The sequence below is a fragment of the Neolamprologus brichardi genome, chromosome 20, assembly GCF_056152115.1.
Source record: "Neolamprologus brichardi isolate AB-2024 chromosome 20, ASM5615211v1, whole genome shotgun sequence".
Taxonomy (NCBI): Eukaryota; Metazoa; Chordata; class Actinopteri; order Cichliformes; family Cichlidae; genus Neolamprologus; species Neolamprologus brichardi.
In genome coordinates, this window is record NC_142123.1 from 650,744 (window position 1) to 672,889 (window position 22,146).

At 43.1% G+C, this 22,146-nt stretch overlaps 2 protein-coding genes across 3 annotated transcripts in view; one reads left to right on the forward strand and one right to left on the reverse strand.

The window, feature by feature from the left end:
- The window catches only part of cacna2d3a (calcium voltage-gated channel auxiliary subunit alpha2delta 3a), a 124,686-nt gene that overhangs the window by 18,679 nt on the left and 83,861 nt on the right, over positions 1 to 22,146 (reverse strand). The window contains exons 13-26 of one of the 2 annotated variants that reach the window (XM_087834355.1): positions 20,943 to 20,960; positions 17,364 to 17,435; positions 16,920 to 17,000; positions 16,143 to 16,217; positions 12,641 to 12,724; positions 12,450 to 12,521; positions 11,703 to 11,764; positions 11,489 to 11,556; positions 10,311 to 10,356; positions 9,771 to 9,868; positions 9,582 to 9,675; positions 9,330 to 9,425; positions 9,070 to 9,191; positions 8,272 to 8,349 (exon numbers count right to left, since the gene is read on the reverse strand). In XM_087834355.1, coding sequence (XP_087690481.1) covers positions 8,272 to 8,349; positions 9,070 to 9,191; positions 9,330 to 9,425; positions 9,582 to 9,675; positions 9,771 to 9,868; positions 10,311 to 10,356; positions 11,489 to 11,556; positions 11,703 to 11,764; positions 12,450 to 12,521; positions 12,641 to 12,724; positions 16,143 to 16,217; positions 16,920 to 17,000; positions 17,364 to 17,435; positions 20,943 to 20,960 — 1,066 coding nt within the window. The remainder of the gene's footprint in view (positions 1 to 8,271; positions 8,350 to 9,069; positions 9,192 to 9,329; positions 9,426 to 9,581; positions 9,676 to 9,770; positions 9,869 to 10,310; positions 10,357 to 11,488; positions 11,557 to 11,702; positions 11,765 to 12,449; positions 12,522 to 12,640; positions 12,725 to 16,142; positions 16,218 to 16,919; positions 17,001 to 17,363; positions 17,436 to 20,942; positions 20,961 to 22,146) is intronic. The other variant, XM_087834356.1, reaches the window with a different exon arrangement.
- Positions 97 to 6,005, forward strand: lrtm1 (leucine rich repeat transmembrane protein 1). The gene is made up of 4 exons (XM_006785702.3): positions 97 to 790; positions 2,370 to 2,754; positions 2,844 to 3,049; positions 4,661 to 6,005. The coding sequence occupies exons 1-4, from the start codon at positions 754 to 756 to the stop codon at positions 5,170 to 5,172; spliced, it is 1,140 nt and encodes a 379-aa protein (XP_006785765.1). The 5' UTR covers positions 97 to 753; the 3' UTR covers positions 5,173 to 6,005.

The window sequence follows — 22,146 nt, forward strand, 5'->3', positions numbered from 1 at the left end:
TGTTCTGCCAGCCCTTCTGCCCGCGGCTCATGCATAATACCATCCAACCATGCCACAGCGATGGGCATCCTCTGACAACGCTCGCTGCGTGCTGAAGTGTCTGAATATTTGTGCAGAGGCTGCAATCCAGATCTAATTTTGTCTAGTTCGGTTCTTGCCAGAGCAAATAGGAGGTAACGTGAATGTCAGTGAATGTGTTTGTGCTGTGATTTAAGAGGCACAGCTGTCCACTGAGAGATGACACACCATCACACTCACAAATGCAACTGGGGACAGGGAGAGCGAGGGAGCGACAGAGAGAAAGACACAGGAGAGAGACAGAAGTGTTGATTTGGTTTGAAGACAGGAAACTCAACGTGAACGAGCAAGAGGAAATGTAGAAGATTAGGATGCAGAAAATTACAGACAGAGGCAGAAAAAGAGGTTGAGAGATGATAGGAGAGCAACAGGGAGAGAGAGATAAAGAGCTAGAGAGGAGAGAGAGAGAGCGCAACCAGGGAGAGAGAGGCAGAGCTGTAACTCCAGTGATTCCCCGACTGGCTGCCACTGAGCTCTGTGCGCTAATTCACCCGATCTGATGGGGTTTCATGCCCCTGCTGCCAGTGCTGGGGTTTAAGAGCAACACGGGTTTCTGCTGCTGATCTTACATCTCTCCTCACCTGCTGACCATATCAGCCTACACAGATGATTACCAGGACGAGCTCATCTCAGCCTTACTGACGGCTAATGGATCTTCAGCTGAAACACCAGTAAATGCAAGTGGCCCAAAGACGACTGGCAGAAATGAGAGGTAGGTGCTCCATCGGTGGAAACAGCATAAAGAGCATTTGTGTGTCTGTGTGTGTGTGTGTGTGTAGATGGAAAGGCTGTTACACTAGAACATTATGTAAACTGCTCCCTGACTATTGGAAAAGGGTTGCTTACGAAAGCTTTTGAATAAAAACAGTTAAATGCTTTTATACCAGCACAACTTAAAGTGATGCTGTAGGTTGTGTTTGTCATGAAAAACTTCTTTGTAGGTGCTTTGTGCTGCAGGGACACATCAGAGCAAAGTGCCTCTCTGTTTGCTTGATCTCATTGCACAAATGCTGTCAAAGAGCCGCTGCTGTGCTCGTGCGTGCATGTTCACTGGAAGTAGGACTGTTTGTGATCACATGTGACTGAAGTCATTCTTGCATATGGACGGTCATTTCAGTAACAAGGATGCAATCATCACAGGTCGTTGCACTGTATTAAATCTCAACGCTACGTTGACGCTACATGTTATGATGCGCTTTGTTTGGGGCAAGTCAAATAAAAGCTGCAAAGGCAACACCGCCAAGAGCCGTCGTACCAAACAAACACCTGACATTACAGCACCTGCGCCTGGATATCTCCACACTTGTACAACGTAATCGGAGAAGTCCACCAGCTAAACAAAGATAAAATGATGCTTTCATGCTTTTAACTGCATGTTAGAAAATAGAAGACGGCGTTAAAATGTGGTTTATTTAAAGAATGTAGCGGTGAGATAAACTGCAGAATGTTTTAAATTATTATGTTTTGCTACTTAATTCATGCTAACGTTCCTTTGTGGTCGGTTATTTATTGTGTTGTTGGCTGCAGAGTGTTGCCTAACATGATTATAGGGTTTTTATGAGGCTAAGAGCTCCTGCAGGGTAAATAAATAAAAAATATTTGGAATTGATCAGAGGAACATGGAGCTTCTATTCCTATGAAAACAGATGCGATGCAGCAAATCCATCTATTCAGCAGATATGTTTGCGACTTGTGAGCTAGCTACATTTACAGGCTTGGGTCAGAGCTTCATTTCATTGAGCCTCGAGCTAGTCAAGCCAAAGCTATAAATACTGCTGTAATGTTCCAGAAGGAATGGACGTGAAGTTATCTCAAAGGGAATCAGACACCTAATATGTGCTGCGTATGGATTTGTGTGTGGGTGAGGGGTTACGAGGCTTTGGCAAAGTCACCAAAGGCCACTGTCTAAGGGGGTGGGAGGTGGGAGTCGGCATATTAGCAGAAGTTTACTTTCTTGTTTATTATACAAAAAAACAAAGAAAAAGTTACATATTCAAGTCAAAAATGACACAATCCTGTATTTTGTTTTTCCCAGATTAAAATATGTTATTTCTGTTATTATACACTACAGATAATATAGTGACAAAATAAACTGCAAATCATCGAACGCTGTTTTGTTTACATGGAGACTAGACTGTAACAGTGTGGTGTGAATCAATTGCAATTATGTAACAGTACTGCAGGATAGTATTGAACACTTTTGAAAGCTGTAGAATGAAGGGTTACAGAGCACCTTCATCTCTGACGCGCAGCTGCAAATATCCCACTAATGTGTGCCTTTGTTCCCACAGCGATACTGGTGTGTGCTGTCCTCTCACTCCTGTCTCTGTCACACGCCTGTCCGAAGGAGTGTAGCTGCAACAGCAACACCAAAGCAGTAGACTGCCGGGGTCGAGGACTGTACGACATCCCGCGACGGCTGCATCCAGACACCCAGGAATTATACCTTCAAGATAATCGCATCAGGGGGCTTGGATCAATGGCTTTCAGGGAAATACCCCTCGTTCGCATTCTCGATATATCTAATAACTCTATAACAACGATTTCGCCAACTGCTCTGCTTGGGCTGAGGATGCTGCAGCGACTCAGCCTGGCTCACAACAACCTGAGGGAGCTCGACAAGCGGTTGCTCGGACCTATCCGCTCACTTTCACACCTTGACCTCTCACACAACAGGTTAGACCTTGATGCTAGAAAAAAGTCACATTCCCTGATTTGATTTGGCATGACTCTTATTTTATTTTGTTTCGTTTCCCTTTCACCAGCCTGTGGGGTTTGCCTGGAGCCATGGGGGACAGTTTGAGGAACCTCAGCCACCTGGGGCTAGCACACAACAGGCTGACACGATTAGATCGTTCCCTGTTGGAGGCCCTGACACACCTGGACAGCCTTGCACTACGCAGCAACCCCTGGAGGTGTGACTGCCAACTTATAGGCCTCAAACTCTGGCTGGAGACCTACCTCTTTAAAGGTCAGACCACTATCAGCTCCAGGCAGCGACTGGGAAACTTCTAGAACATTTCCAAGGTTCATCCATAACAATGCCTTTCCTGCTGGGCAAAGAGCTGATTGTAATATTTAATCACAGCAGTACAAGAAAATGTGGGGAAAGCATGGGAATAAATCTACAGCAAGCCAGAGGTCAGGATACGACAAGTGAATATTCTTAAAAAGAAGAACTGAAAATGTGGGATTTCAGCATAAAAATGTCTCCAAATGAATATCCTGCTGATCATTTTTCATTGAAGAGACTATCAGCGTTAACTGTTAATACAGAGACGGTCATTTCCAGCTGCAATAATGTATATCAGCACAGCTTAGCAGCAAGACGCCTGCACAGAACAGACGAAGCATGAAAGGAGGTTGCAAAGAAGCTTGCAGACAAGCTGAGCTTTGCTTTGTATGTATTAAAAGTTAAAGTTGTACTCTGATCTTTGAGCAGTTTGTATCATATCTCAGACTAATTAAAGAGGAAAATGACTGATTTTGCACCTCAGCCAATGCAGTTACCCTTTGAACAACCTGGAAACTCTTCTAATACTCGTCAAACCTGGTTGTTATTAATATATACTCGGGGTACTCATGATTACCGGGGAGCTCATCAAATGTCATCTGTATGGGGAACGAGTTAATGATAGTTAATTGTTGTTTTTAGTTTTTAAAACATTAAATCAGTCCAGTTGAGAATCCACTGAACACGGTGTGCTGCAGCTCTTATAACTGTGCTCTTCATACAGTGAAGATTAAGAGTTCTTTGTTACTGTGAAACACATTATTTTCCACGCAAAACTAAATCCAGCACGCATTAGATAACAAAATTACCACTATGATGAGAGCCGGGCGTGCATGGAGCTGGCTGGCACGCCTACATGCCCGAGTCACCCTGACACAGCTCTCATCTTAAAGGCTGAAAATTCTAATTACTACAAAACAGAACAACAATAATGCATGCTAACAGAAAACCAGTGGTTAATCACGCAAGCAGAGTCTCAGTGTGTGACAGAGCATGCTTTACAGAGCGATGAATATTAACCTCCTCAGACCTGAACTCTTCCACGACAGCATTTTTAATTTCTCTTTGATATTTGGGCTGATTGGGGCCTGATGAACGTAAAAACAAAGAATTACCAGATTTTTTTTACCTTATTTTAGTTTTTAAGAAAAATGAGAGCCACATATGAGGATATTCGTTTAATTTTGATAGAACAGTAGCAGCATAACGTCCTCGTAAGAGGATATCAGGCCCATGTAGAGCAAAATTGAGTATTTTGGTCTAAATAACCCAAAATGTGACGTCCACATATGTGGACGCAGGTCCTAAAGTGACTTATGGTACATACAGAAGGCGGTTGACTCATGTTACTCAGCTCTAGTGATCCAACTTCTTTTAATCACATAACACTTGCTAATGTGGCCGTTTACAGTAATATGTCCTAATACAAATATAAATGAGCTCGTGTAAGCGTAGCTGATGATTCAGGTTTTCTCTGTAAGCTGCTGCAAAGATACTTGGTTATGTTATGAACAACTGACACAACCTACTCCGTGTTGGTCATGTCTAACTATTGAACTCTGACCCCAGGTGGAGCGGTGGATGAAGTGCTTTGCTCCCAACCAGAAGAAATGAAGGACAGAGACCTGCAGAAGATCCCTTACCAGCTCTTCCACGTCTGCATGACTACAAGCTACCATTACCTATTTGCCAACATACACCACCTTGAGTCTGAGAGACTACTACAAAGCCACACCCATGGCAACCACGCTCATCCCTCCAGCCACGCTCTCCACGTCCCCATGGCGATGGGGGAGGGATTTGGTGGCGGAGGCGGAGGTGGCATGGCAGAGTGCGAAACCAAGCAGAAGCCACGGCCCGTCAACCTGCGGCACGCTATCGCCACGGTGATCATCACCGGGGTAGTGTGTGGGATCGTGTGTCTGATGATGCTGGCCGCCGCGGTGTACGGATGCGCCTACGCCGCTATCATGGCCAAATATCAGCGGGAGTTAAAGAAGAATGAGGAACTCGCGGCAGCGCAGGGTGCAGATCACGCCACGGCAGATGAGAAGGAACCACTGGAGAACGCCATCGCCTAGGAGACGACAACTACCCCGAGACTTAAAACCTGGGCCTCGACCCTTTAACCTAATTGTCTGCGGATGTGCCACGCGTGTGCTTGTGCATGTGTGTCTGAGCAAAAACAACAGAAGAAGAGCGCGAGATTATTTATTTGCGAGTATGTTGACCTCCTCTCTGAGACTCGGGTAGCTAAACTCCACAGGTATCTATGCACTGAGCAGTTTCTACTGTATGCGGGTTTGAAGGACAGGCCAAAGAATCCAACATTCGTTTGTCTAAGAAAAGCATATCACTGATAGTACAGATATATTTATAACTGTGTACTTGTAGGTATCATAGTGAAGCTCTTGTATTTAAAATGGACTTTAGAGTTTGGTTGTCGTTTGGTTGTTATTCGTAATTTTGATAACTCATAGTAGGCAGCTGCTGTCAGTCGCATCATTGATGTGAGTGTATGTGAGTGTATGTGTTTCTATCTGAGCGTGTGAATGCGTGCTCCACTGTACGCACATATTACAGATGCGTCTGTGCCTAATAATGTGACATTTGAGGAGGAAGCTGTTTTCTTAATTTATTTTTCCGTTTGTTAAAAATGAGAAATTCGCTGAAGCAATAATGAAACAAACGAAAACAACAACTCGGATTCAGCCTTGTTGTTTTTCTCTTCACTTTATGAGTCTGAGTTATCGTCACGCTGCACACAATCACACAATCACACACACAGACACACACAAGTTTTAGAACTACAGGTTTTGAGAACAGTCGTGTTTGTGATTTTATGCTGATTTCATAATGGTAGTCATGTCCTACAATATGTATTATATATAATAAAGGGAAGCGTTTCACCTGATCAGTATACTGCAGTTAATTTGATAAGGTATCCTGTCCTTAAATATTGTTTAAGGAGGGGAAATTTGGGGAAATTTGGGGAAATTTGCTGGAGACAAATCAACTCATGAAATATTACTTGTACATATAAAAACATTATTTTAATGTCTAAATTAGAAGAAAACTAACACAACTCAATGCACTGTTCTGTAACACACAGAGTAAGCCCCTCAGGCCACAGTCAGTAGTTACAGTTACAGTGAAACGAGGGTTATCTGTGTGGATGTTTGTGCCCGTCAGCTCAATGATCCGCTGAAACGATGGCACATCTATAACAATTTGTGACTTCTGAGGGAAACATCGGGAGATTTGACATTATATTTTTTGCATCTTTTATTTTATTACAAGCAAAATGTCTCGAGAAGAAACAGAATTATTTTAGATCACACTGAACATATATTTTTCTTGTGTCTACTGTTATTATCGATTTTTGGAAAGATTCGATTACTTAGCGCAGCGACAGATGAACGTGCAGAAATGCTTTTGGTTGAAATGCCGTGACTTTTATGGTTTTGTGTATATCAGGATTGGAGACTCGCTGCACGTGTGTTGGGATGTGACCACAAACTCTGATCCACACACAAGCGCACTGGAATACAAATGCGTGCCTCTGTATGCACATATTAAAATTGTGACTCAGTGATGTCTGCGGGGCCAGTGGTATGTGATGTCATCAGCCTGTCCTGTTAAGTTAGCGTGTTCGCGTATTCACAAGTCCACAGCTCAGTGGAGCGCAGTGCAGTGGAAACTGGCCCTAACCGCCCCACGCTAAATTTGCATTCTAGCCTACATCTCTCCTCCCATCTGACTCTCTTATATAAAATCCTCCGTACAGACACCCCCTGCTGCTCTGACAAACGTGGTCATCAGCACCCACTCCAACAATAAGGTCTTCACAAAGTCTTGATGCTGACTAGTCATTTGCATGCTGCTGAGTAGGATTTGAGAGAAGGTTGTTATCTTAAAACTACAGTGATCAAGTCATCAGGGTCAAATAACACTGTGGGCTGGTGTAAACTGTGGGCTGCTCGTGTAGCGCTCTGCTGGAAACCTGAAGCATACGCTGCATGCATACGCTGCATGCATGCATGCGTGTCTGCGTGTGTGCATGCATGTGTGTATGCATGTGTGTATGCATGTGTGCATGCTTGTGTGTATGCATGTGTGCATGCTTGTTTGTCTGCGTGCGCGTGGCAGCGCACAGACTCTCCCATCTCTGTCCTTCTGCTCCACTGGTTTCCCCCTGGCCAAGAATACCCACAATGCACTGCTTTCATGTCAGCGCATCCAGGCACCGTGAAATAATTTCCTCTCTCACTGCCCTTTTATTTGGTCTCTTATTTTATCACTGCCAGCCCAAAAGATTTCCCTCGTGTTTCTCTCCACATCAAACCGTTTTCTCTCCACTGGCATGAAGCTGGTCGTCGTGTGTTGACGAGAGCGTGGACACAGATTCTTTGTCTTTGGTCCTTTGTGTACATTTTCGCCAGTGGAAAGGATGGCTATACTTCACAAGTGTGCCTCACTATATGTGACTAGAACAATTCATTGATTTAAAACATCAAAGATACAGAAATTATTCCAATTACTACGAATAAACATCACAAAACTTTCATAACTCAACTGACCCATGCAGGATCACTGTAACACTGACTCTTCCTGTGGCTTTGGGGAGAGTTAGATCATAAACAAATGTCCTAAAATACAACATAGTGACAGAGAAACCATATGTATGCTTCCATTTATTCTTTTCCTCTGTAACTGAGATAACAGTAACTCAACAAGAGCCACGCTTCATACCATGAACTTTCTGACTGCACCGAGTTGCACTGTATGGGCGTTACATTGTGGGGCTTCTGAGTCACCAGGATGTGAGATGAGGCAGGCCACAAAGAAATCATCTAGGCTGCAATATGCTTTAACCAGACACAGAGGCGTAAGAAAAAAATGCACGAAAGGCACTTAAATGCAGACTTTCAGCTTTAATTTAAAGCAGTGCTCCAGTGATATGCAGTAATTAAGCATAATGACTAAAGGATGTAACAATCTACTGTAAAATGCAGGAGTAAACACACTGACAGGGAGTGTTTCACCTCAAAGTGGACGAGCGATGTGGGGAGACAAGTGTAAACTGGGGAAATGAAGCCGTGTAAGGTTGTGATGACGTGGATGTGCGTACAGGTGAGTGGGTGTAAAACAACAATACAGGGAGACACTCGAGTTCTTACCTGCAGCTATTGGTGATTTCCTCTCATCCAAAAGCTGAATAGCAGTGCTGGCCAACACAACACTCTTGTTCTCTGACCCTGAAACGCGCACAAAAGCACACACAAATACAAATAACAAAGCAGAGTTCACATATCAGTCATATCATAATTCCTTATATTATTCTGATCTGACCACAGGGAGAGAGGAACGCTGATCATAAATACCACAGAGCCCTATTTATGGCTGCAGCTAACCACCACAGTCCTGAGAGGAAGAGTGCATCCAAGGCAAGTCCGGCCAGTAAATAAGAGGCTTTCAGATCACTTGTATTAGCTGGCACTAATGGAAACCCTGAGGCTGAGCGCAGATGAGAGCTTCTGCCTCTGGAGGAGAAAGCCTTTTCTTAGAGAAACACTGAATATGCGTGAGCGGCTTGTGTGTATGTGGCTCTTTCTGTGACTCTGTGTGCGTCTGTATTTGTGTTCTGGGCAAGTCACTATGGAAAGGGCTGAACTTCCTAATGTATCTTATTTCAAGCCACAGCAATCAGTCGTGTCCACAAGAACACAGCCCAGAATTAATAAGAGAGGAAGGGGAGACGCACGGCCAGAGAAAACAGCCAGAAATGGGTGAAAGAGGGACAGAGAACATTTCAAAGGGTCCTTTTAAAAACACATTAGTCTATTAAATTAGTTTACAAAATATAATAACTGGTGGGTTCCAGTGTCGTCAGCTCACTAAAGCGGATTTAACAGTACCGATGTTTCCTTAAACACAGAGACAACATCATCAGCATCCAAGTGAACGTCACGACTAACCTGTGTTAAAAGGCAGAGAGTAAACAAAGGTACCAGGAACTTGTTCTGCCGCTCGCTTGTACCACAGGGGGAAGTGGTCGGCGTTGAACACCCCCTCTCGGTCTTCAGCTGTCAGAAAGTCTCTTAAAGCAGACGAGAAACAGAGGATATGAATGACGCACACAACGCACCAAATATACAAACTGGAATCGTAAACAACACTAAATTCAACACAAACATCAGGTCACGCACACACACATGCGTGCAGTCAGAAAACGTACTTGCTTGTAAGTTCATCTGGCACCACAAACAGGTTGATCCTGGACAGGCCCGTCCTCGTGCCCAGGTAAGCGATCTCCACTCCTTTATCAGAATTCCTGATGTGACAAACGAACATCCGGCTGATGTGAATTCATCTTAAGCCAAAGAAATCACCAGTAACTGTGCTAAATATGTGCTCCATATTATGGCATTTTAAAATCCAATATAAATAACAATTTCGGTTTCCTTTTATTTTAAATAAGGGGACATACTCTGACTTATTAAGCACGAGGCTGGTCCAGTAGGCTTCCAGTGGAGCCGTCACCACTGCATCAAAGAGAACTTCCTGAATCAGCTCCTTGTCACCTGACAGCACAAAGGCACATGTCCACACATGAATCTTGTTCATTAACTTGCTAATAACATATAAAATATGGCGGCTGTAAATGAGCATAACTAACAGTATAAGTGGGGTTCGTGCCCACTGAGGTACAGTTTAATTGCCTCTATCTGGCTCAGGTAGCGGTGCTCCGGGTGCTCGTCTGTGTTGCAGTATGTCCTGTAACATGACCAGAGAGAAAAATATGCGTTAGAGTCACAACCAGCTGCAGATCAGTTCCTTTCTTCAAACTGTGATCGCTTCAGTTCTGGTCACATGATCCAGTTGCTTTCAGTTGCTTTTGGATGGCAAAGCATCTCCAATGAATAAAACCGGAGGTAGAAAGAAGACACTTCTTTTCATTTACAAGCATTAGTTTGAAAAGCATTTATTGTAATGTGTTTAGATGTTGGTTCCCAAGCCTGCAGACCACAAGTCATCAAGTGACACAAACAATCAAGTCAAAGTTCTGCAGAAACTGTTGTAGAGCTGTTGTACTTCAGTCGACATCAAACCGAACTCTGATTTATTTTTATGATTTGGCAGTGTTTTAGGATTTAGTCCAGTAAAGATGTCCTTTGAGTAAGGGACGGGGATAAAACAGCGGCGGGAATGCTCTCACCATTCGTCTGCCAGGGCTACATCAGGATGCTCCAAGTCATGAAGTCCTGCAAAAAAGAAAACCTGAAAACTATTTGGTTCAAAACAAAAACGCAAAAACACTCAATATGAAGTCATAATAATAGAGCTAGGCATCTCCACTGCGCACACTTAAACACACACGGGATGAAAAATGTGTTTTTTGAATGGATGTGACAGCTCTGATTAGATCAGGAAGAGCCAAGTCATGCTCCGAGCGCTCTGCGTGATGGACATGTTTAGAGAAACACACAGACAGACACACACACCACCGCATGAATATTAACATGCATGGGGTCTGACATGAAAACAGACACACAAGCGGGAGCAGACACACAACACTGTCAGGAGAAGGACGCACAACACACCGAAGGAGCCGCAAAGGGGAATATTTAACTTCCTGTGAAGTTGTGGCTTTTTAAATACACAAATCACTGCATGAAGAGAAAGACTAGACAAAAGTTGTCTACAGGTGTGAAGAGGAGCTGGTTAAGTTGGGCCAAAGAGAAGTTAAAGACTTTACATACCCAACACATAACCAGCTTATAAAACATGATGAATGTTTACGGATTTAATCAGATTATCTAATGTAAACTTCATGCAGTCATAAATGTTATTTTAACCTTCATGTAATATTAATCCCTTAATACAATAATCATGAGATTTGAACGGGCATAGTTAATGTCAGAATCCAGCTTTGTCTGCACAGATATCACCGAGGACGGAAAAGTTTTTCTTCTTGTTATTGTTTTTAAAAAAGGCCGTTTTATTGGTTCTGACTAATCACTCTGCAAAGAGACTTTTAGACCATTCCTAGAAAATTTAATCCAAATATATTTTTATTAAACATTTTTGTCTTAAAATAACTTTAGAAAGTGCATTTTTTGATTGTTCTTATGTGTTTTTATACAACAAAATAATAAAATAGTATTATTATAAAACTCTCTGTGATGCTGCATTTCCTGTAGTTCCTCAGAGAAGCATTTAAAAACTAAACTACCTGCTGAGTGCTTGTTTAATGAGAAACGGAAAAATAAAGGAGGATGAAGAAGAGGGATCGAGAGAGTGCGAGGGAGAGAAAAGTAGGACAACAAAAATAAAAGTAACAAAAACAACAACAACACAGGAATGAGTCAGAAAGCCAAAAGGCTGATTTCCTACCTTCCTCTACTGTCACGTTCCCCCTGAAGAAAAACTTCCCATGGCCTCTGGAAAGAGCAACCCCTAGACTAAAACAAACAAACAAACAAACAAAAATAAACAAAAACCCCTAAAACAAAACAAACAAACATATTTCCTAAAAATCTGTTGTTGTTTACAGATCAACCACAGGAAGCTTCAGTCGGTAGCTTAAGGAAGTCTTCAGACTTCTTACCTGAAAGGAGTCCCTGTGATGTCGGTGTAGTAGTAATCATTGTGCAAAATCAGCACACGTTTCTGAAAGAGGTGAATACAGTCGTGCGTTAAACACCAGGCGGTGCTGTCTCATATCATTTCTTGCAGTCTAGCGCCATCTAGTGGTGGAAGTAGTAAAAGCTTCTGTTGGGCAGTCCTTAGCTGCAGATGGACATCAGTCCATTCTTAGAGTCTCTGGTGAGCGTCTCTGTCTCTCTATATAAATATAATTATAGAGAGACGTGTGTGTGTGTGTGTGTGTGTGTGTGTGTGTGTGTGTGTGTGTGTATGTGTGTGTGTGTGTATGTGTGTGTGTGTCTGTATTTACATACCAAATGCTTAATAATCAGCCTAATGCAAATCTCTCTTTAATATCCCGTGTGCGAACACACATTTAACACAGTCACACATCCACACACATCTCTCGCTCTCTGACAGGCAGGAAGTAAAGCAGAATCAACGGGCTGCTGTTTCCCCGTATTCAGCAACATGTGCTTTGTGGAGATAAGGGGCTCACACGCAGAGACACACACCAGTGCATGCACAGCAAACCAAATCAGAGACAAAATCCCTAAGTCCGTCCTGTACATCACTGAGCCAGCTGTAACAACCCCTCAGCAGAGTCAATGCTTGCTGGGAAGTATTCTCTCTCGCTCAGCTCAGACTATCTGACAAGTGCGTTGTTTGTGCGTTTTTGTGTTTCATTTCTGAACTTTGCATTTCTCACCCCTTTGTCTACACTCTTCTTCACCTCCATTGAGAAGGTCCCCGTCTTCCTGTTGACCATTGCGTTTCTTAGCTAGAAAGACAAAGCGCGCACACACACACACACACACACACACACACACACACAGTTGTGGTTGATGACACTGATTTTCAGAGCACTGCTGTCATGATGCAGATTTACTCGTGTCTCACCGTGTCTTCCTTATCCTCCCATTCCACCTCAGACAGATCCACGCTGCTATAGTTCGGTTTTCTCCTCTTCTTGCCGTCTCCATACTGGACAAACAGCCCAACACACACATGCACGCACAATCAGAAATACTGGAAATGACATCACAGAAAGAGTATGCCAAACTACGCCAATTCTTTTGTTGTTATCAGTTATCAAAACAAGCCACATAATGAAACTGTCATCACAACCTCCAAGAAATGTTTGTATTTGGTTTTAAATAGTCTTGAACAATAGTTGTCCAATGTTGCATGTTTGTTAAGCCACGTAGCAACTGCACTGTGATCGAGTCAAGCAAAAAAGGGACTAAACTCAAGGGATGGACCAGTGTTGTGTGTACATATAACTTGGCAAAGAATCTATTTTAAATTGAATCTTTGAGTCTGACAGGTATAAAATACTATGTTTGCACCAACAAGGTGATTCTGAAAGCACCACTAGCCAAAAACTGTTGCCTGGTGGTTCTAGACAAAACTGTGCAGGTGACAGGCCAAAGCAAACATCTACATCAGATGAACAGTATCTAAAAGTCATGTCCTTAAAAAACAGTCCAGTGGACACCAAACACGGGACCTGAAGATAAAGAATCATCAGAAATAGTTTCAGTGGGATGGAGGCAATCATGGAGCCAGTTTACCTCTTTTCTTTCCTTAAGAAGGGAAAGAGGGAAAAGACTGAGATGAATAATAGCAAAAGAAGAAACTGATACATGATAAATTATTACTGAACCAAAGAATAAATCTTTTGTAACCCCAACAGAAATGACTGTTGATATTGTTATCATAATTTACAGTTAAGTATGAAAGTAAACCCCAGAAGCCATCAGCCAATCTGTGTTTAACTGATACAGAAGCAAAAGTAAAAATCACAGTTTTACATGGTTACTGCTGCTGTTTCTTGCTTGTGGTTACTCAGTCGTGCTGACAAATGACCTTTTGTCTCTGGCTTTGAAAATTAGGACTGTGCTGTAATGTAAGGAGAAGTAGCCACAGAAAGACAAGCAACTGCTGACAAACTATCTCCACATAATCATGTTTGCACCTGTGCAATAATAGCAGAAGCTCGTTTTTCAAAGCTACTGTAATGAAAAAAAGCAGGAGTGACACAAGAGAAACAGAAAGCAAAGCTTCAAAAATGTAAATGTCCTTTGATGTAAGTGGCCAGATAGTTTTCACTGGTTAACATACAACAAAGAGACGACGGGAGTGGGCGGCGGCTTCAATTGTGCAGAATATGATGCAGCTGTAACAGTTTCTAACAGCTTGTCTCACCAACTACATGCATGAAAAAGAAGAGGATCTTTTTCAATAAGTAAAGGGTTATTTATTGAAACAGTGAATATGTTTTCTGTTTGTTCTTGACCATCCAAACCAAACGGCCTGTATTTATATAGCGCTTTTCTAGTCCCTAAGGACCCCAAAGCACTTTACACATCCAGTCATCCACCCATTCACACACTGGTGCTACATTGTAGCCACAGCTGCCCTGGGGCGCACTGACAGAGGCGAGGCTGCCGGACACTGGCGCCACCGGGCCCTCTGACCACCTCCAGTAGGCAACGGGTGAAGTGTCTTGCCCAAGGACACAACGACCGAGACTGTCCAAGCCGGGGCTCGAAACAGCAACCTTCTGATTACAAGACAAACTCCCAACTCTTGAGCCACGATCGCCCCGTGATACGTTAATACGACTTTAACTTTATTAGTAGAGTTTTGCTTTATTTCTCGTGATGAACTTCATGATTAATAACTTCATATTTCAGGGTAACAATCAAAGCTCCACAACTTGCTGGACAAAGACAGTGTTGGTAGTTGTTGTCTCTGTACACAACCACAATCAACACTTGGCTGATGTGCAGATTTTAATTCAAGGAATTTAAAAAAATGCATTAACTGTTTAGGCATTACAGCTGTTTTTATACATTTTCACCGGCTCAGTGTTTGGATCTTTCTTAAATCCTCCATATTTCCATCCATGAAGACTTCTCTTGCTTGTTGCTGTCATTTTTTGATGTTGTGAAGCTGTCTTTCTAAACCATGGAAATAATTCTGTCATCATTCACTTCCTGTGGTCTTTCAGGCCTTTTGCTCTGTTCTGTCTCTCTGACAGGTTGATTTGGTTTCTTCAGCCTCCCTCTCTTGAATTGACACATCTTTGTGAAAATTACAGCAAAAAGCTATAAAATACAAACACTTTGAATCAGCTTCAGATGTCATGTCTGTTTCCTTTGCTATGAAATAAACAGGGAACAGGCTTCACATGGCCATGACTGCCTGTCAGTCAGTTCTCCGATTACCTCTGAAAATGCAGGTCTGTGTTTAAATTCCCATAATGTTTAAACACTCAAGCATTTTTTTGTTAAAGCTGAAAGTTTCATTTCAATCATGTGTTGATTGTCTGATTTGTCACTGTGGTGACACACAGAGGCAAAACCATAAAATCTGTATTTTGTCCAACAAGCTGGATTTGAAACTACTTTGATTTAAGAATAATCTTCATTTTACGTACACCTATAAAAAGGTGGTGTCATCACACCTGCTGGCACTCGGGCCAATAGCTGCATAATTGAGTCTTAATTTCACTATTCCTTTATTTAATCAGGTGCTTCAGCCTAATAAAGCACCGATAACTTCTTAAGAATGAAACCGTGGAACAACAGTTTATGTATATGTGACTTTTATTAAGCGTCAGGATGCAACGCTCCAGGAATACACCCTGCTGGGTAGCCCACTGGCTTGACCACTGACCCTTTTTAAAGTGAACATTAAATGAAGGTGAAACAGATCAAAGTACTGAACCTTTTAATTGCATTTGATGTGTGTTTATGCGTACGTCTGTGTTACTACTGTACGTGTGTCTGCTTTTGAACCTGTCAGTGAGGACAGTCTCCCAGCCCTCATTAGCTGTTAAACACTGGTCATTAACGTCTTTAATTAGACCTCTATTAAACCATCTGTCTGTCTGCCTCACTCATCTCATCTGTTCCCCTCGCATCCATATGAGCATCTCTTCTCGCCCAGTGTTGCACCAGCCTACCTGCACCTTTCCTCACACTCAGCAGGTCCCTTGCTTCCTGCAGCCTCCCTCTCTTTCTACACTCGCTCTGTCCAGCTCTTGTGAGAGGAGTGGGTGAGTACAATAGAGTTAATCACAGCCATTCAGAAGCTGTATCTCTGTCTATTCACAGAACAGCAGAGGCCTGGAACATGCTCTCCTCATCTACATACCACCACGCAGCCAGCATACTCACACCACACAGAGCGCCACACAATTACACGCCGTTTTGTTAAAGTCAATCACAATCTCAGTGTGACAACAAAAAAAAGAAAATTGGTAAGTGACTTGATGTGAACTGGAGAGGGTGTATTCATCTATCAGTACAGTTTCAACTTCAACCTGTGCATCCTAAAAGGCATTGTTATGGTAACAAGGGTCACACTCAGGAAACCTGCAGGTAATACTCACGAGTGGCCGTAAATCCGGGTGGGTGAGGATGTAACCGTTGTTGGTGATTGCAAAGGCGTAGCCATGAATGCCCAGCTAGTAGAATATGCAAAAGCACACACAAAACACACCAAAATGATGCATAACAAATCAGAAGCTAATTGTAAATCTGGTTAATCAGGCGCCTTTCACAGTCTTTGTTTTTGTGGTAAAAGCGAGAACCGCACAACGGGAAAGGACGGCATCGTTCATCATGTCATGTCTGAGCAAATAACACGCTTTCAAATGTCAACACCTTACACACATCCAAGATTCAGATCTACAAAAGAAATCAGTGCAGGGATGTGGGTGGGGGGACACGACCAGAATGCATTAATGAACCGAGTCAAACCAGCAGCTGTGACTCAGTTCATCTCTAATTTATCTGCGACTTGGCTTTGCATTCAGTTACTGTACTCTGGACTGACTGACGGAGTATTTGATGTATTATAAGGTGGGGTTTTGGACCGCTGGTGGGACTGGAGAGGTGGAGTTCAGTGTAGAGGAGAGGGTGACTGGCACAGGAGTTGCACATCGTGTAATCAGTCATCAGGATGTGGTGGAAACAGACAGTGGCTGTTGTAGCCATACAGTAAAACATCTTCGTGAGCTAAAGCTGTGTGCATGGGTATTCAGGACTGTGCCAATGTGCACAAGTGTGTAAAACTGCTTGTGTAAGCATTGGGAACAGTCAGTGTGATAGTGTAAAACAGTAAATAATGGCTGTTGAGATCCCTAATCACATGCAGGATGTGGTACCTTATATTTGGGGATAGTCTTGAGCAGCTCAGAGACTGGCACATCTGTCCCAACCACCCCCAGAAGGATTCCCCGGTTTCTCTGCAAGCAAATATACGAAAATTGGTTAGCTCAGTTTAAAAGGTTACTTACATAACAAACTTCTACAGCCGCATCAGTGCCTCCGTTTATGTTTTTATAAAGATATTCAACGTGCAATGCGCTGCTTTGTCCCAATTTTCAAACTGCAATCAAAGTGATATTAGCATCCATCAAATACACAAAAAAATGATCAATGATTTTACCATTTGTGTCAATTCTCTCAAAGATTAATCCCCATGATGGAAGAACTCATGAGGAAAATTCAGTTTCTCAGTTAAGCTGTAATTTCATTTGCGACATCGAGCTTTGGAATCACGAGGCAGTGACGGTGAATGAGTCATGTATCACTGTATGTGAGCTTACAGTCTCGTTCTTGGTGCTGAACACTGGCATTGCCACCGTCGTCATCAGAACTGGACCTTGACCGTCCTCCAACTGATTTGTGAGGCAGAAACAGAGAAACAGAAAGAGCCAAAGGGAGGGAAGAGAGGGAAGGTAATGATGAAACTTCACTGTTTTTGTTACAAATTTTATGTAACCACAGAGCACATTTCATGCATCTTATATGAAACATCTTGCCTAGTCACACTGAGCAGTGTTTTCAAGCTGCAAAACATCCGTGTGGAACATAGAGTTTGATGGGAATTTAGCCGAGGACCTGATCATCTTCTTCAGAGACCAACTAAACGTCCACGACATGTTTTATTCATGTTTATTATTTTCCCTAAAATATGTTCAATCAGAGTCTGCCTTTGATCTCTTGCAGAATAAGCTCATCCAAAGGCAGCGCTTCTAGTCTGGATCTGGGTATCTCCCCCCTCTAAAGACTGCTGGGATAATTATGATATTTATCTTTCTACCGGATGTCTGTATCTGACGATGATATCCATTACAGATGAAAGCTTGACACTGTTTTCTTAGGAGACTGGAGGAAGGCTTGAAAAATATGATCCAACCTTGCCTACCCAGAAATGTTGAATCTGTGTAAATGTCAGTGACTTCTTCCATTCAGCATCAGTAATTGGATCATTAAGCAAAGAATAAATCCAAGATGAAAATCTACAATAGTTCTGGGAACACGGAGCGGAAAAAGCATGAAGCATGTTCTACTTACGCGGCACTAATCAAAGAAATATCATCTTTTAAATTTGTTGGACTGACTAAATATCAGCACGCATCTTTTACACCCACATTGTAAAAGTGCTTTCTCCACCCCAAGACTTTTCTTTCTTTTTTACCATGAGAGATAACAGGTAATGACAAGGAAATCTGTCAACATCCCTCAGACGCTAAGGAAAGAGGAATTAGTGGCACGAGTTTGGACAGCTGCTAAATGTAATTTGGAGTCCAATATTGGACATAGACGGGAGAACGAAGCATGCCTCGATACTGCAGCTGCAACACGTGGCAGCCGTGCTGCTACAGAACGGGATAAATGAAAGAGATTTATCCAAACCCAGGTCGTTTCAATCAGTGCAGTATATCACTGGTCCTATGGGCTGCTGTATCCCTGTGAACCCCGATAGAAGACTGTGTAACATGTGAACTCGTTGAGCAGAAATCCAGATTGTTAAAATTGGTAAAAATGCCCAGGCTTACCCAGCACTTCCAGGGATTGCCATACTTTTAGGTAAAAAAGAAGAGGCAGTGCATTTAAAGTCACCATCAGAGCCACAGAAAATCCTTATTTACCTCTTAAGACCTTTAGAGAAGGTAAGATACACTTTATTCAGCCCCACGGGGGATTTCTGCTCTTTGCATAACCCAGCCTAATTATTAGGAGCACAGGGCAGCCAGCTTGAAGCAGCCAGGCCAGTAACTGCATGTGTGAAATATAAGACTTATGGTAGAGCAGGAGGATCCACATCGAAGGCCGGCCCTAGCCTGGTGTTGCTGACTCGACCTTCTTGCTGTGAAAGTGGAAGTGGTGCTAACCCTAATCCTTACGGGATCCTCCCTAAGTCAGAACTCACACATCGGGGCCAAATCTGCATCATCATCGCCTCTGTGAATTTACCTGCATGAGTAAATGAGCTGTGGAAGTTCTTCCCCTGCTGTGGGTCAGATAATGAACGAGAACACCAGTGGGCATTAATACACTCGACACCGCACTAGCACATACCCACACACACATAAACACGAATACCCATCAGAGGGCTAACACGCACACGCTGGCCTGTGTTTTATGTTTCATAGTACACTTTATAATCTAGGTTGCTGTGACAAATTGCACGGAGGTAGAGGAGGTGACCCCTGTTTCCTTGGAGACCAGGTTTGTGTGTTTGTGCGGGAGCCAATGCCACCTCTGCAGACTAATTTGAGGAAACTAAAACAGACCCCATGGGAAACGGAGCTGGCACACATGCAGCACATGTTTTTACTGCGCAGGTGTTTGGGGATTATCTCTTAATTACCTCAATCAATATTAATGCTTTGCTTTGAAATAGCGGCGTTCATGTTCATCCAGCAAGACATTTTGAACATCTCAGCATCTCCAAAAGGCAATCAGCTGCTCACAGATTCCCCATGTTTTGGTCTTCGTACTTAATCAAGTATCAGTCTCGTTTTTTAAACTCCTGTCACTCCCACAATGTTTATGATTCTTTAATCTCGTATATTCTTTCTCCAACCCTCCCTACCGTTGTCCTCAAATATCTCCCCCTGACACATTCCTCTCACCTCCCTCGCATCGTCCCTGAGCTCCAGTGTCAGTTCATCCAGCAGAGTGGGAAACAAAGCCAAATGAGCCAGAGAATGATGAATGAAGCTGGTGGAACGAGGGATAGGAGCAAGAGGGAGGATGGCAGAGAGGAGAGCACAGGTGGAGGGAAAGAGATAGGGGCGAAGAAGCAAAGTGAAACAATAAAACAGAAAACAAAAGAAAGGTACGATAAGAAAGACGGACTGCTGGCTCGCAGTGAGAGGGAGAAAACCGGCGAAAGATAGCATGAAGGAAAGATGATGACTTCAGTCCTAGAACACAATGCTCATCAATTTTCTAACAGAGTCAATCCAAGGAGTTTTGCTCACTTCTTATCACACATGTTTGCATCTTTCTGTCACTGGAGTTGTGTATGTGTTGTGTATGTGTTGTGTATGTGTTGTGTATGTGTTGTGTATGTGTTGTGTCTGTGTGTTCATGGCACCCAGAGCAGTGCTGGGGCAATTATATGCAAAGAATTGGTTCAGATTCCTGCTAATCCTAATAAAATGATATCTATTTCAGTTTTCTGCTGAGCTGTTTGAGGTCGATCAGCTCGGGTGTGTCACACTAACAGCACTGTGTCAGCCAGCTGTGTGATGCTACTGCTGCTAGCTCACACTGACGGGGAGCGCTCTTTTGTTTCGCCATCATCACTGTTGTGATTACAGAGCTGCTTATCTCGACCCACATACGATTCATAAATCATCGGACAAATAAAACACTGAAAATGATAAAAAGGCATCAGAACAGATCGTCCCGCCAATCATTATGGACTATTGGATTTTCACCCAGAAGATGACAAAACAGCTTATTCTGGAAAATTCCACCAAAACAAATAACACAGGCAGTCTTGTTTTCACACCAAAAATCACACAAACAAAACGAAGCCTCACATTTACACACATCACCACGATGCCAGCCCAGAGACACTGGCAAAGCAAGGCTAACATAGCATCACCAGTGAAGGATGAGCGAGTTTGTGCACAGACGTGTGCGAATGCGAAATCAGACGTGCAAAAGAGAGCGCGTGAATGGCACCCGTGACAACCATGAGGCATGGCTTCAATCAGGAAGTTGACAAACAACATATGACAACGACACATAAGAAAATGCCACGAGCTGCTATGATCGTTCATTTCACAGATATTAGAAACCGAAACGCACATGCACAAGAAACGCACACGACACACAGCAGGCCTCACCACAGCACAATGCACCAATGACCTCACACCAGTTACCTTTTGTGCTTGGGGGAGCTAAAGAGAACAGATCAAGAAGGAAGAGGAGGTGAGAAGGAGGATGACGATGAGGAGGAGAGACAGGGTCAATACATTTGTGGATAAGTGTCAGAAAGCCTTTCAGTGCAATTTTCACTGAATGGAGTGCCAGTGGGCACATAAAATCCCCTGACATTGAACACAACTTAAAAACAGCGACTGTCTCAAGAGAGGCGACGTTATAGTCAAAAGGGCAGCAGAGAGGAATCAACACTCGAGTGCCGTAAGAAAACGTAAGCATTTCCTTATACGTGTTAGGTCAGTGCTGAGAGTGTGCACTTCTGTGATAAATGGGGGGAAATGAGGACAAAGAGAAACAAATGAGCACAGAAAGACAGAAAAGGGTAAAACATAAGGGATATTAAAAGGACAGCTGAGAGAAAAGCGTCTATTTTTATGTCGTTTTTGATTGCGTGGTGGGTATTTCTAGTGGAGGCACTTACCTTTGCCTCTTCACATGGCCAAAGCGCTCACACTCTTGATCTATACAGAAACTGTTGACTCCTGCTATTTTCTCTCCGTGTCTAACACAGTAACTTCAGCCAAGAAGGACCAGTGTGGGTCAGTAATGCAGCATGTTGTGTGAGGATTCGTCCTTTTCACTCTGTTATTATCATCACTCAACTATAGAGGCTGTACAGGAGACGAATGCACAATTTTGGTAAATATTTCTGTGAAGGTTCTCAGTCATCCAGGTCATCGTAGTCAAAGGAGCTTGCAAAGAAAAGCGTCTGGACTTCTTTAAGTTACTTGAAGACGTTTCACCTTCATCCGAGAAGCTTCTTCAGTTCTAAGGTCAAATGGTGGAGAGTCCCAGATTTAAACCTAGTGGGAGTTTCCCCCCACAGAGGATAGGGGGATGCTACAGGACACGACTCAGCTGTCCATCTGAATCTTAAGGTCAAAGGTCACTCTTTCGAGGATGCCAACGTTCACATTTTGGACAGAGAGGACAGATGGTTTGAAAGAGGAGTGAAAGAAGCATCTATGTCCACTGTGAGCGACCATCTTTGAACAGAGGCGGTGGTTTACGACACCAACTCTCTGCCATCTATAATCCAGTTTTGAGTTCCCTCCCAGACGCCTTAACGCCCACTCACATCCTGGGCCATCTGACCTCAGGAAGTCACATGATAAGGTGGGGCCAGGTTTCACAATGAACTCA

Bases quoted from the DNA above. Each gene is read 5' to 3' on its own strand.
- lrtm1 (XM_006785702.3), top strand. From the start codon at position 754: ATGCAAGTGGCCCAAAGACGACTGGCAGAAATGAGAG. The intron at 791-2,369 runs GTAGGTGCTCCA...TTGTTCCCACAG, and splicing joins ACGACTGGCAGAAATGAGAG to CGATACTGGTGTGTGCTGTC. The intron at 3,050-4,660 runs GTCAGACCACTA...CTCTGACCCCAG, and splicing joins GGAGACCTACCTCTTTAAAG to GTGGAGCGGTGGATGAAGTG.